This window comes from Thunnus albacares, chromosome 15 (genome assembly GCF_914725855.1).
Source record: "Thunnus albacares chromosome 15, fThuAlb1.1, whole genome shotgun sequence".
Lineage (NCBI taxonomy): Eukaryota > Metazoa > Chordata > Actinopteri > Scombriformes > Scombridae > Thunnus > Thunnus albacares.
In genome coordinates, this window is record NC_058120.1 from 30,359,944 (window position 1) to 30,374,412 (window position 14,469).

The 14,469-nt window shown below is 41.3% G+C and overlaps 2 protein-coding genes across 11 annotated transcripts in view; both read right to left on the reverse strand.

Annotated features, from left to right (window-relative positions):
- Positions 1 to 11,624, reverse strand: part of mgaa (MAX dimerization protein MGA a) — a 40,514-nt gene extending 28,890 nt beyond the window's left edge. For 3 of the 9 annotated variants that reach the window (XM_044374518.1, XM_044374520.1, XM_044374522.1), the window contains exons 1-3: positions 9,740 to 9,844; positions 4,507 to 5,687; positions 1,165 to 3,058 (exon numbers count right to left, since the gene is read on the reverse strand). In XM_044374518.1, the coding sequence (XP_044230453.1) occupies positions 1,165 to 3,058; positions 4,507 to 5,612 (3,000 nt within the window). In that variant the 5' untranslated portion in view covers positions 5,613 to 5,687; positions 9,740 to 9,844. Of the gene's footprint in view, positions 1 to 1,164; positions 3,059 to 4,506; positions 5,688 to 6,672; positions 7,031 to 9,502; positions 9,590 to 9,680; positions 9,845 to 11,127 lie in introns of those variants that run through there. The other 6 variants (XM_044374515.1, XM_044374519.1, XM_044374516.1 and 3 more) reach the window with 6 other exon arrangements.
- Positions 11,625 to 13,222: 1,598 nt separating this feature from the next.
- Positions 13,223 to 14,469, reverse strand: part of tyro3 (TYRO3 protein tyrosine kinase) — a 41,179-nt gene continuing 39,932 nt past the window's right edge. For both annotated transcript variants that reach the window (XR_006407330.1, XM_044374570.1), the window contains one exon: positions 13,223 to 14,469. This exon is cut by the window's right edge. The gene's annotated coding sequence lies outside the window, so the exon portion shown is untranslated.

Below are 14,469 nucleotides of genomic sequence, written 5' to 3' on the forward strand. Positions count from 1 at the left end.
TTCCGATGCAGCGCTAGAGCAAATCAATAGGATGGGCATTTGATTTTCGTGAGATGGCACACAATGCATTGTATATTTGTTTACCTGTTATCAAACAAGTTGATTACAGCTTTGGACGGAGGGTACACAGACCCCCTCCTGCAGGTTAATAACAAACGAATTTGGTCTGTATTTATTTGCATATAGAGCAGGGAAGTCAGATCCGATCACAAGTGGTCACTAAGGACGCATGTGGAGACGCATGTTCATACCAGGTGTAAACAGGGCCTGTGTTTCCATAGTTACGCTGATGACACACCACTGTATATCTCTGCTGAACTAAATGATGCTGCAGCTATAAACTCCATTACTACCTGTCTTCTGGCAATAAATAAATGAATGAGCAATAATTCCTTTAAGTAAAATGAGGAAAAAACTGAAGTTCTACTAGTCAGCCCCAAAACAAAAAGAGAAAAGCTGTACAATAATCTGGGGAAATTAACTCCCTGGATTAAATCTGAGGTTACACGTCTTGGTGTTGTTTTATCTTAAGATCTAAACTTCAGGTTCCACATTAACAAGGTGATGAAAACATAATTTTTCCATCTTAGAAACAGCTAAAGTATGACCATTTATAAATTAAAAAGATGCAGAAAAACTAATTTACACTTAATTTCAAGCGATTTGACTTAAAACACAAACACAAAACTACGGAACACACTACTGATAGATGTCAGGGAAGCCAGCCCACTTAATATTTTGTATCTCCTCACTTTAGCCTTTAACAAGCTACGACTTTCCTGATACATCCTGAAATTCTTTTGGCACTCTGCTTAGCACTTATACATTCTATTTTTAACTTAGTTTTTACTTATTTTACATTATCTTTCAGTGGGTTTTTATCGTCCATCGTATGTTTCTATGTATTCTATTTTCACTTTTTATTTTTTATTTTCTGGGATGGGCAATCAGTATCAATGCTGCTAAATAAATCACTGGTTCTTTTGTGACACACTCCTACTAGTTTTGACCTCTGAATAAAATATGGACTGCTCTGACACAAGTCAGATGTTGGTGGTGTGTTTTGGGTTTTTAGCTCCCTTCATCAAAAACTACAGAAAATGCAAAAATCCTAGGAAATGCGATGTGCTATTAACAAAAAATTGTGCCTTATAACAGATTTACCTTTGATGTGAACGAGATAAATAACTGTTCCTCCACTTCCTCCAGGCTAGGCTGCATGCTAGTGTAGGCGGAGTCATCCATTGTCTGATCCACATCTGTCTTGGCCACCTTTCGCCGCCAGGACTTCTTCTTGCGTTTACAGGGTTTGGGGGCTGGGATTGGTTGCACTTGCTGAGGAAGATCATGTGCATTAGCTTCTACTGTACTAGGAGGTGGACAGGGAACTGGCACTGCCTCTGTGTTTGGAAACTCCACCTCCATCCCAAGGTCATCATCGGTGGAGAAAAAGTGCACGAGGTCAGCGATTGAAGGCGTGGGTGACAAAGCATCTCCATCCAATGAAGAAAAGGTTGGAGACAGCGGCAACTGAAGAGCGAGGGGAGACAGCTCTGCTGGGAATGGTAGTGACTGTTCGTTCTCTTGAAATGATGGAGTAGGATCAGGGGGAGGCGTGGATATAGTGTTGTCAATAGTCTGTGATGCAGGGTGGGCAGGAGACTGGGAAGGCAACAAAGGTGCTGCAACAGATGCTAACGGAAGAGTCTGTGGTGTTGGCTGAAAAGTTGTAAATGAAGGGTCTGTGTACGGCTCAGGAGCAGGTAATACAGTATGCCATTTAAACACAGATTCGGCAGAGTCTTCATTGAGCGGTAACTCTTCAGGAGGTACCACTGCTGGAGTTGGTTCAGAAGGAGTGGAGTCGAGTTCTAAAGCTATCACAGCAGGTAGCGAAGGTAATGGCTCCGATGAGTTTGTGGGTGACAAAGGCTCAAAGTCAAAAGGTGAACACTTGGGGTCAGGAAGCAAGGCGTCAGATGACTTGGAGTCTGAAGGTAGTGTGGAAGACTCAGTAATGGTTGGTGTTTGGGGAGTGTTCAGGACAGGTAATACTGTGTCAATGGGTGGTGACAAAATGGAAGATGCAGAAGAGGTAGCAAGAGTTGAGGACATGGCGGACATTGATTTCCCAAGGGTACAAAATGGCTGATTTGAGTTGGGTAACACTGGTGTACCATGTGGTAATGTTGGCTGTGGGCCTGAACTTTCAGGAACTGTAACTGAGGCCACAGAATTATCAGTTCTTGGTCCCTTCAGGTCTGCGGTGGCCCCCACATCCTGACATGATGGACTGGAAAGCTGATGAGTCATTTCAACTGCTTGTCCAGGGACATTCAAATCCATTTTGTCTGGATGGAGATCTGCACCATTAGAGTCAGAAGCCTGGTTGTTTGGTTTTGCGATATCACCACTGGGATCCTTTGGGGGACCAGTTGCATTGTTGGTGTAATCAGGAGGTGGACATACAGAAGCTGCAGCAGAACCTGGTGTTTCTGGCAGGGATTCAGGTGGGAGTGCTGGGGGAGGAGACTCTGGTTTGCTCTTTACCTTCTTGGATTTTGTTGAATGCTGCTTCAAAAAAAGAGCGAGGGCTGGTAAGGGCAGAGGTGCTGGACGTTTATGCTGCTTTACATTCACCTCTGTTTGAGCTTCAGACTTGGGTTTATGGTCCACAGAAACGTTCTGGGACACTGATGGAGCAGCACCAGCCGCCACTGATGATTTATTATTGATCTCACTGCAGTCTGTCCTAATTGTGTCCTTGCAGTTCAGTGGATTCAAGAGGTGCTTGTCCTCCTTAACCTTATTCTTTGTTACAACAGTTTCACCTTCTTTTACAGGTGATGTTTCACTGTGTGTTTTAGAGGATGTGCTGTCCCTATTAGGAACATCTTGTCCATCGCCTTTCAAGGCTGCGGTTTTAGTGTTGGTTCGCTTGGTTTTGTGAGAGGTGTCGTTACTGATGCTCAGCTGCTCCAGGTTGCATCTTTGCAGTGAAACATGAGCCTCCCGAATTAGTTCAGAAATTAACTTCTGGGGTGGACTTGAGTTGCTGCTGAAGGAAACCAAACAATAAAAACATCACATTAGTGATAACAGTATTATTTACAGTGGCATATCATGGTATAATGTAGTAAACTAGTACATATTATCTATAACTTTTACTCACTAGGAACAGTACCGCAGGTTACGAACATGAATATTGACATTGACAGATACTTTATACCCACATTAGGGATGCCAACAGTAAACCGTTAATCGGTTAACCACCGAGAATATTTTGGAACTGTTATGCATGTCAGTCTATAAGTTAATTTTCATACTAGGGCTGGGTACTGAACTCGTTACTTCCCGTTATTCACGTTACATCAATTGGTGCCAAATTTCAGTGCCTTGCAGAATTAAAAGTGAGCTCAACCCGAGATAAGTTTTAAAACACATTTACCGACCGAAGCGTCTCACACAGAGGCTCCAATACTAACAGGAGCACCAACCCGCAGAGACAAAGAGACATAACGGATCCATTTTACGAGCCTGCACGGCATATAGCAGATAGTTAGCATGTCTAGCATCATTAGCATAGCCGTGAAATGCTGTGTATAGCCCACAGACTGTATAAAAATAAGGTGTCGCTGCGATGTTAACAGCACCGTGCTGGGCGGGTGACAGGTGTGTTTACAATGTTTGTGCGCTCTGGAAGACTACATGGTGCGGATTTAAAGTCACACAGCTGATTGACTTTTAGCCTAGCATGCTAATCCTACAGCTATCTGTAATATCAATGTAGGTGTTAACCATCACCCAGTTGGTGTGCCAAATGATTGTAACTGATATGCTGCCAATCAGTGTAGTAGAGGGTGAAGGAATGAAAGAGCTAAGCCAAAGTACGTTATGCCATTGAGAGCTACTGTGCCCAAACCCATTGAAAACACTTTGAGGTAAAGAAGGATGAGCAAAAAGTCAAGCTAACCAGGCCAGACAAGCTAGCTCTGACCACCGACTGCTGAACAGCTCTCACAAACAAAAGCTATATCACAACTTTTCTTAAAAATTAACGGTTAGTTATCTGTTAATGGGTGTCAGACAATCAAAAGCAAAATTAACCGAAACTGACATCCATAACCCACACATACCTGTCATAGCCAATCTTCATGTATCTGGCTAATGTTTGATGTCAGAACTAAAGTAACAGTAAGGATATACAAAGATAACTGGCTGAATCCAAATCCATGTGAAAACAAAAGTGCAAAAGGGTATAAATTGAGTAAAATGTCTAAGATATAGATGTGTAGTCACAATTGGTAAAGACTAAATGAGGCACAACAGATGCACTTGGGCCATGACACAATGTTATCAAACACTGCCACATTTAAAAAAGTATTTCTCTTAAGTATATTGATGGATATTCTACAGAAGTTGGTCTTCATTCTTGTTCTCTCTTGCAGACTTGATGTTTGAGAGAAAGAACTTGAAGAACCTGCCATCTTCACTGCGAACTCTTACCATGAACTTTCCCCTGTAACCTTGGCAGCTGGTTGATCTTTGTTCGTAGTGGAATTTTTCTGGAGGTCACCTGATGCTGAAGGTTTTGAATCAACTACTTTTGAGCTTCTAGGTTTATGGTTTGCAAGCAAAGACTTCAAGCTCTTCTTCACAGGATGTTGCTCATTTGTTGTTGCGCCTTCATCTTTGTGAGAGTCTTTGTTGGTATTTGATTTCAGTTTCAGGCCCCATGAACTGGAGCCATCTTCCTTGAGTCCTTTAGTAAACGGGTTATAGTCGACTTTCAGCTGAGCAAACCGTGAGTTCTGGTAAGCAGTGACTGCCATAAACTCAGTCTGTGGGAAAGTAAATGTGACAACGTTGGAACCATTTAGCTTTATGTCTTTAGCAGCTTTGTCAGTTTGGGCCAGGTGCAGTCGTGGCAGGTAGCGGTGCATTGGATGCAGGACAGTGTTCCCCTCTTGGTCTGAGATGTTGCTTGTTAGCTTCAGTTTGTAGAAGGACACTGGATTCTGCATCCAGTGTTGACCTGCTGACGGGGACTCTGGATGAGCAAATGGCTGACTCTTCACATGACACTCTGCCTTTCCACAAACTTGCCAGCTCTTGCCGGTCCACTTGTAACGACTGTTGTCTACAGGTTGAATGTCCATGATCAAACAGTACTTCTTGGACGGCTGTAAGCCAGAGATGCGAAAACGGCAGTAGGGGAACATCCTGCTGCCTTGTTTAGTGAGAATCATCTCAGTCTTGCATCTGAAGAACTCGTTCCACATGCTGTTGTTGTCCAAAGTCACTTTGATGCCCTTGCAGATGCTATCAGGTGACAGGTTGTCTGACTGAGAACTGGAACTGGCGGGATGTTTCATAACAGGAAGTCCACCAGACATCCTGTGGACTTCCCTAGTTGGGTACATGATGGGTTTACCCATGTCTGCCTCTTCACTGGTTATATTAGTGCCTTGTTCCATGCCGCCTTCGCTTGCCTTCCCTGGTTTCAGGGCAACCAAGTGTGCAGGTGGATGGTTGGGTGCAGGCGCTGCTGCAGGGGTGGTTGCCCCTTCCTGATGGAACACCATTCCTTTCTGCTTCTTCTTAGAAGCCATGAACAGGTCCTCGGCATCTAAAGGGCAGGAGGATCCCGCTGTTTATACATCTGTACAGTCGTTCAAGCCGGCATCCTGAAAAAAAAGAATAATAAACATCCATTACTTTTCATTAGGGGCCAAAATGTCATTCTTTTATTCATAGTGGTCATTCCTTATGTTGTCTAAACACAAATAGTCATACAAGAATGTAATAAAAGACAATGTTAGTTACTGTCCCAGCACCTGATGCCAGCTTTCTGTCCTTGACAGTTTTTGATACTCCGTGTTGGGTAGACATTTTGGTTCATATCAAAAAAGCCCTACTGTCTGTAGTGGAAAAGTGCTACTTGTATTGGTGATTCCCTGGGTCTCAACCATACGGTGTGCTCCATTCAGGCCTGTCTGTATGGTTGACTCACTCATATCGAACTCATACAAGCCGCATCTTGCCCGGATATTGTACTGACACTCTACTGGTTGATACAAAACAGACTTCAAACTTCATTCAAACTTTTCTGGCTTCATGTACCGGTAAAGTTTCATAGTGGTTTTATTCAAACATGACAGGACTGTTATGGAGCTCAACTGCTGCTCACACAATATCTTGTTCCTACATAACACCACCTGAGATGGAAAATAATGACATGAAGTTGAACAGTTGAATGACTGCTTCTCACAAGTGTAATCAGCTCTGTAGATCCACTAATGGAATTTCTTATCCAGGGTTTTCCCTGCTTATCTAACTCAAAGGCGGGCCACCTTTGTTGAAAATTTCTGCAAGTGATGTTGACGTAACAAAAAAGGCAGAACACAACTGCGAGGGCATTGGAGCACCCGGACAGTCAACAGCGCACACACTCTAAAGTTATCTTGATTTAATGACTAAATAAAGACCTTTACAAGAACAATGTATATTGTATATTGTGAACTTTCTACACTGTCATACAGAGACTAACATTAGTGGAGCAGAGCAGAGAAATCCAGCAGTAACAAATGAGACCTGATGACCAACAAACAGTGCAGCATTTAACAACTTAAACCAACTCTCTCAAATAACTTGGTGCTCAGTCTCTTTCACCTCAGAAAACCTGCGGCCGCTCAGCGTGTTGGACAGCGTTGTTTTTCCACTGCTGGAGACATGAGGTTAATAACACATTGGAGAACTCCTCCTCTTGTCTTAATAAATCTCTGGACCTCAGGTAGAAGAAGTTTCTGCAGATGTTCCAAATCAGCTCAAGAGAAACTTCTCTTTGGTGTCCAAAAAATCATGAGGAGTCAGAGCAGCAAAATGTTCTTTAATGCCGGCGATAAAGGAGAGCAGTTTGAAGTGCACACAAGGTTCACCAAAAACACTGAGTTGTAAGGGCCAGTGCTCCTTCTTTTATACTGTTTGGCTTGCATAGGTCACGCCTCTTGTCCTACCACTTCATACTGGCCAATTAAACAATTAGAAAATTCTTTACATCAGCTATTTTAGGCCTGAGTGTGATTATCTTCAACATATTACGTGCCCTTATATTAATCACCAGATTTCGTGAGGTGTACACATAATATGACTGGTATAATGCTTCATAATAATAACTATTCAACATACTTCTGCTTAAAGCTTATATTAATAATCATCATTTTGCATTGCATTTTGTTTCCTTCAGCACACCACAAGTCTTTAAAATTATACCACACTTTCAAATTCATTCATTTAAATAAAATGGCTGCGGACCATTTATCTTATCTGCCAGTTGTGTTTCATATTGTATTTGAGTGGAATAAGGACACTGGTGAATGATTTGGCACACAGTATACTGGACAAGAGATTGAAAATAGTGCCCCCTTTTCTATTTATTCAGTTGACAATCTGTTTAGAATAGAGAATCGATTTGGAATCAAATCGGCACCCAAGTATCATGACAGTATCGAATCAGGAGATGAGCATATCATCCCAGATCTAAAAAATCAACACCATCATTTGTCACAACCTTTATTTTTTCAACTTTTTGTTACTATACAGTTTAAATCCCTATGGACACTTTCATCTGTCAGATTGTGATTTTTTTCGTTTCTGTGCATGACACCCTAAAGGTGCACACAAACGATCCAATCCAGGGAAAACCTGTTATCATTGACATTGTTTATTATATATCATTCTTCTGCTTGTCTTTTGGATTATTGAGTTTTACTGAGAGTTTTTTTTTCTCTTTTGTCTAGTGTCACACAGGGAATTAAATGAAAGCACATTTATATACACTGATCAGACATTCTCTTTGTAGGTTTTAAACTTCATAATTTAAATAATTGGATAAATTATTAAATGACACACTTATTACAGTGCTCTTAAAAAGGCAGAGAAGAAGCACCTGCATGTATTTAACCATATGCTACTGTAGCCTTTACATTAATGTGTTGGTATGTGACTTAACTAAAAGTGACCGTGGGGCTGTTTCACACACTAACAGACCAACATGTTAAACTTTTACATCATGAAGAACAGGTCAGAAAGGGGCTCAATTACACATAAATCCATGAAGCAGTTTCTGCTATATGTGTTCGTGGGCAACTGTTAGCCAACATGTTAGCCATTAGCACATGATAAGCTGGTCATCAGGGTCTTGCTGTGAGTTTGATTTAGTCATTAGCTCCCCTAGTGGCCAAATTCATTCAATGCAGTTTTAAGTGCTGGAAAAAGTGTTTCTTCTACATATATTTTGTTATTGGTAGCACACAACACAGAGTATAAGTGTAACCGCGTGTCTACACAGGAGGCATTTCAGACACATTTTCAGTCATCCATCTCATATGCGCCTGACGTAACCTCTATTTTGATCAATACAGCTGCCGTTTCACTCATGCTACATGCATGAGACCGCGACCCAAAGCATATTTTTAGGATTCAATACTGTGCCTGAACCCATCCTGTATGATCCTATATTCTAGATTTTTCTTCCTGTCAACAAACGCCACGCGCAGATCCAAACCAACATTGAATTGATCTACTAGCATGTATTGTGATATATCTTATTCCTCTGTGCCCTAGACCTCCGTTGTTAAAAATGCATCAGTGAGCCACACCGCTGCTCTGGGTGACATGTTCCTTTGTCACCATGAACACACTGAAGTTTATTTTGACTCAGTCCTCAAGTCCTGCTGCAAGAAATACTCACTACCAAATGTGGATTCATCCGCTGCAGAAAATAGTCTCCAAGAAATGCACTATTTCCTCCTATTGGTTAAAAATAGAGTGGTCAGCTGTTTTAGGTAATTACTGGGCATTTTTGTCAAACATGGAACTCTATATTTGTTCGTCTATATTTATGTCTTCAAAATGAACCAGTGGGATTGGAGCTTCGAGATATAGAATATGGAAGTCAGAAAGTGTTGATGGATGCGCTAACACACGGTGGGTTTGGCTCTGTACATGAGATTTGATAATAAGAAAAATATAGAATAAAGCCAGAAATACACTTTAAAATATAGCCTATTTCAACTTCACTGAACCTTCTGAACTTATAATCGCTAACAGCCCAGCGCTACATTACCACAGTTCAACATGCACCATTTCTTTTCTGTTTTAATATGGTGTACTGTCTGTTACATACATCTTTAGTTCAGTTGACTGCCTGGTTTTCAGACTAATTATCAGACAGTAAATTCCTCAAGATGACGACTTGAGTATCACCACAACACACAGCACCGGCCCCAACGCACCCAGTGGGAGTCTGTTCAGGGGTAAACCAATAACAAAATCAATTACCCGCTGTGTCCCTGCTGCAATGCAGATATTGCAGAAGTTGACTTTATATGCCTAGCATCCCTCACTAATGCTTTCATAACTGATCTGCATGTTCCCAGCAGCGTGTAAACTTAGCTTAACGGAAACTAAAATGAGTTGAGATGAGTTACTGAAAACTGACCTTGTAACAATCAGTAAACATTCCTGAGTAGTTTCACCTCACTGTGTTTAACTTTGGATAAATGGCATTAACAGTGATGAACAGAGAATACAGCTACCAGCAGCAGGCCTGAGTAATGGCTTCCCTCGTCTGCACCGACCCCCCCAGCCACGTGCTCGGATCCCGACACGCGGATTACCTTCTGCGTGCTCGAGCAGATCGAGTATTTCGACGTTACAACATAAATCCGAGCGTTACCGTCTGTTTTTCCGCCGTATAGGCCTCATCGACACCGTGGATCTTTTCTAACTGCGGGGGGAAGACGGCATGCGGTGTCCAGGCTATGTGACGTCATCGTCCGCCCCGTCCTCCCCAGCACTGCGCAGCCTCGGACGCCATCTTGCTGCCGCCACCTGGTTTAAAATGAGCCCCGGCGGCTCCGAGCAACGACACCGGAGGATCCTCTGTCCGTTACCCGCCGACAAGGAGCTTCGGGACGGTTGAATGAAGCCTTCTATCCTGCAGATTCACCTTTACCTGTCGGACTGTGTGCGGATGTGAAACTGGCCGACAGACAACACGAACCGAACAGACAGACGGGCTGCTGGGTCACATCTGCCCGGATGTGGCTTACAGTTAACCGATTAAAGTTAGTGATTAGTGTGGACTAAATGTCGGGAAACTGGTGGGAATGTCTCCAGTAACAGCCGGGGTTTCTGATCAAAAGCTCCGGTTAACTATGGAAACCATTTCCTGGTTCAGGCTCCATACGTAGCTGGTGGAGTTTAACTAGTGATCGATGCGGATCGATCACGGTTCAGGACGAAATAAAATGAAAATGAGTCTGTTGTTTGACCCGCTGTGGTTAGGAAAGGGTTAACACTGGTTGTGAATGTGTCGCTTCGGTACCAGCTGGTTTATATGGGCTGTAATGGAGGACGGCGGTGTGTTAAGACATCATTATCCGTGTTTCAGCCTTCATGTTTGGCTGTAAATTGTTCCGCAGCAGCGACTCCATGTTGTTTCCCCCTTTTAAACCGAGCAGTTCGTCTGAAGATACAAAGCTGCTGCACATGTCGGCGTTTCTGCGGGTGACGTCTCCGTTCAGGCCCACTTTGGATAATAATAGTGTTTGAATGTGAAGCTTGAACGACGGATTTACACAAACCGCGGAGAAGAAACACAGAACGAAACAGCTTCTTCAGCCATGATGGAGCTGCTGTCCGGTGTTACAGATGTTTAAACTACAGCCAGCATAATTACATGAAGCTAAACATTTATTACGTAAAGCCACGAGTCAGCAGAGAGGAATCCAGACAGAATAAAACCAGTTAGATTCGTACAAAAACATCAGACTCGCTGCTGGAATTACATGATTTTCACCTCAAACAGATCCTGATATTTTATCTTATTTAATAGTTGCGGATAATCGATATAACTTCAGTATTGTTGTTGAGATTAAAGTAAGAATTAAACCGTGAAACCGCCCGTTTGTTTAAATATAAAGTGCGCGTGCACGATTTTGCTGAAGGGGCGCGGACTACGGCACAATAGCGCATGCGCTGTAGGTTAAATGAACTGATGGGGTGCTATGTTATCCTCACATATTTCACATTTTTTGGACTGTTTGAATGTGTTCGTGTTACCATAATTTGTCATCTGCCACCTTCACGTTGTCCTCGGTCCGACTGCAGAAGCAGGTAAATCAACACCATGAGCAGGTTAGCCTCCAGGCTAACAGACGGCTAACAGCAGAGACACGGACAGTTAGCCAGGTGACCTCAGGAGATCTTTAACTGAGCTCTTAATCATGTGTGTAAATAAACGGCACTTGTCATTTTGTTAAACAGCCACATAACGTTAACTAGTGATGACTGCTGGCCGCACCGTGTCACATACAGGACTGTTCTTCAAACAGAGTCCATCTTGACTGTAAGGAGAAAAAAAGCTGTTTGGTTGGACGACATGTCGTGTTGACGCACTTTGTCTCCGGAATTCAAGAGGAAACAGAAAAGCTGCAAAATACCGAAATAAGAATAAAGTAAAACGACTTAAAGCCTCGATAGAAACACGACAGTGGAAGAAGTACTGAGATACTTTACTGCAGTAAAAGTACCAAAACAGCAAAGTAAAAATACTCTAGTACAAGTACATAAGTATTATGAGCTTGATGTAGTTAAAGTATTGCAGTAAAAGTACATAAGTATTATGAGCTTGATGTAGTTAAAGTATTGCAGTAAAAGTACATAAGTATTATGAGCTTGATGTAGTTAAAGTATTGCAGTAAAAGTACATAAGTATCATGAGCTTGATGTAGTTAAAGTATTGCAGTAAAAGTACATAAGTATTATGAGCTTGATGTAGTTAAAGTATTGCAGTAAAAGTACATAAGTATTATGAGCTTGATGTAGTTAAAGTATTGCAGTAAAAGTACATAAGTATTATGAGCTTGATGTAGTTAAAGTATTGCAGTAAAAGTACATAAGTATTATGAGCTTGATGTAGTTAAAGTATTGCAGTAAAAGTAGTGGTTTGGTCCCTCTGACTGATATATTATTATATATGACATCATTAGATTATTAATAGTGAAGCATCAGTGTTAGAGCAGCATGTTACTGTTGTAGCTGCTGGAGGTGGAGCTAGTTTACACTACTTTATATACAGTTAGCTAGTTTAGTCCAGTGGTTCCCAACCTAGGGGTCGGGCCCCTCCAAAGGGTCAGCAGATAAATCTGAGGGGTGGTGAGATGATTAATGGGAGAGGAAAGAAGAAAAAACAAAGTTCTGATACACAAATCTGTTTTCAGTTTTTGGACTTTTTCTCTAATCTTTGATTTTTGCTGAAATATTGGATCATTTGAACATTTATTGAAATGAAAGCATGTGAGAAGTTTAGAGGGAAAAATCACTATTTGGTGGAGCTGTTAACAACTCATAGACATGTGAAATGTGACCCCGACTACACACTGCTTTTTGTAAGACGTCAAAAGACAAAAAGGTTGGAAACCACTGGTTTCATCTTTAACAATGTGTTGTATTTTAAAAGCTTGTTATATTATCCATTGTGTCAAATCTTCATCTGAAAAGTAACTAAAGCTGTCAAATAAATGTAGTGGAGTAGAAAGTACAATATTTCCCTCTGAAATGTAGAAAGTAGCATCACATGGAAATACTCAAGTAAAGTACAAGTACCTCAGTACTGTACTACAGTAAATGTATTGAGTTACTGTCCAGCAGTGAAACAGTGACTAAGCATTGAAGTATTTTGAAGCCTTCCAGTGTTATTAAATATCCAGTTAATGAGAAAATTTGGTTAAAGATTGAGATCTATTATGAAAATATACAGTTTAAAGATGGTGGCATAAATTATTATAAAGATGGCGTAACGGTACTGGACAGTTTGAGGATCTTGTACTTCAGTATTTCCTCTACTGTGTTTCTGCTGGAGTCACTGGGAGCTTTGTAGACGGAGAATTTACACACACAACTTGTTTTAAATCTTTATAGAATATCATTAGTTATAGATTAAGAGAACACAAATACAACTTCAACACAAAGAAGCATCAGTTCTCTGCATACTGAGTACTTTTACTTTGCTGATAATACTGGTGTTTGAATGGCGGACTATGAATTGTAAGTTGTGTATTAACACTCTGTCCTGTTTCTTTGTGTTCACTAGTGAACCGTGTGTTGTTTTGCAGGTCGTCGTCCTCTGCAGCGGATTAAAGAACGCAGAGAGAAATCACAGCGACACAAATAACACTTTATTCATTAAAACTCAGTGGTAGACAAACAGGTAAGGACATGACGACAGGAAGACATCAGCTTCAAGTTTGTTGGTGAATAAATTGAGGGTTTGATCTGCTACATAAAAAACATCAGATACATTAAAACAAAGCGTCCCTTGATATCCTGACATGAGGGTGAAGTTAATCCAGATCTACAGTCAGACATCACCAACATGTTCCAGTTAATACGGATCAATAAAAGACATCATTACATCACATTTAGTATCAAACTCAGTGATCAGACACCAGTTTCCAGTGGAATGAAACAGTTATGAACAGATTCAGTGTCAGCTGTATGTGCAGCAGCGTTCAGGGCCACGTTAACCCGCTGGGGGGGCCCCGGGGCCGACAAATGTGCTGCGGTCCCCCGGTGCCCCCCCCCCCCCCCCCCCGTTTCTCCCACTCTCTGCACATCATGTATGTATTAAACACAATTTACTGAGTAAAAGGCACCATGTAGTGAAATAACGAACGTGTTCAGGCGACGCCGTTGATGAAACTAACGAGTCGTCTGCTGATTAGTTTGTTTCTGTTTATTTTCATTAAAAACTTCAAGACAACAAACAAACAGCAATTATTCACATTTGGAACCAAATGAGAATAATTGCTAATTGATTATTGTGTTTCTGATCGTTAATCAATCATTAAAAATGTTGCCAGTTCTCCAAATAAACCAATCAATCAGTTACTTGTTTCTGCTCTAAATATTATAACAAACACATAATTAAACATATCAGCACATTGATTTCGGGCTCGTTCAGCATCACAGCGTGACGTCTGGAACGAGATCACAGTTTAAAGGATCAATCATGTTTGGATCCAAACCAACAACGAACTGATCTACTGACCAGCTGATAGATCTGATTACTGGTCACATGATCCTTCATCATCAGCTTTGGTACAAACTCATCAGCTGTCAGTAGATCAGTTCAGTTACTTTGATCCTTTAATCTGAAGTTTTCTCCAGATGAGTCTTTAAATATCTTGTTTTGTCAGATATTCAGTTTATGATCAAACATTTAAAAAGCTGAAAGTTTGGTTTGTTTGATTAGAAACGTGCTGCGATGAGTGAACATAAACATCTGATCACATGATCCGATCAGAAGTTATTAATCAATGAAAAGATCAAAAAGCCTTTGAATCAAACCAAAACTTCAAACACACTCATAGTAGGACAATAAAGGTCCACTCACCCAGAGCT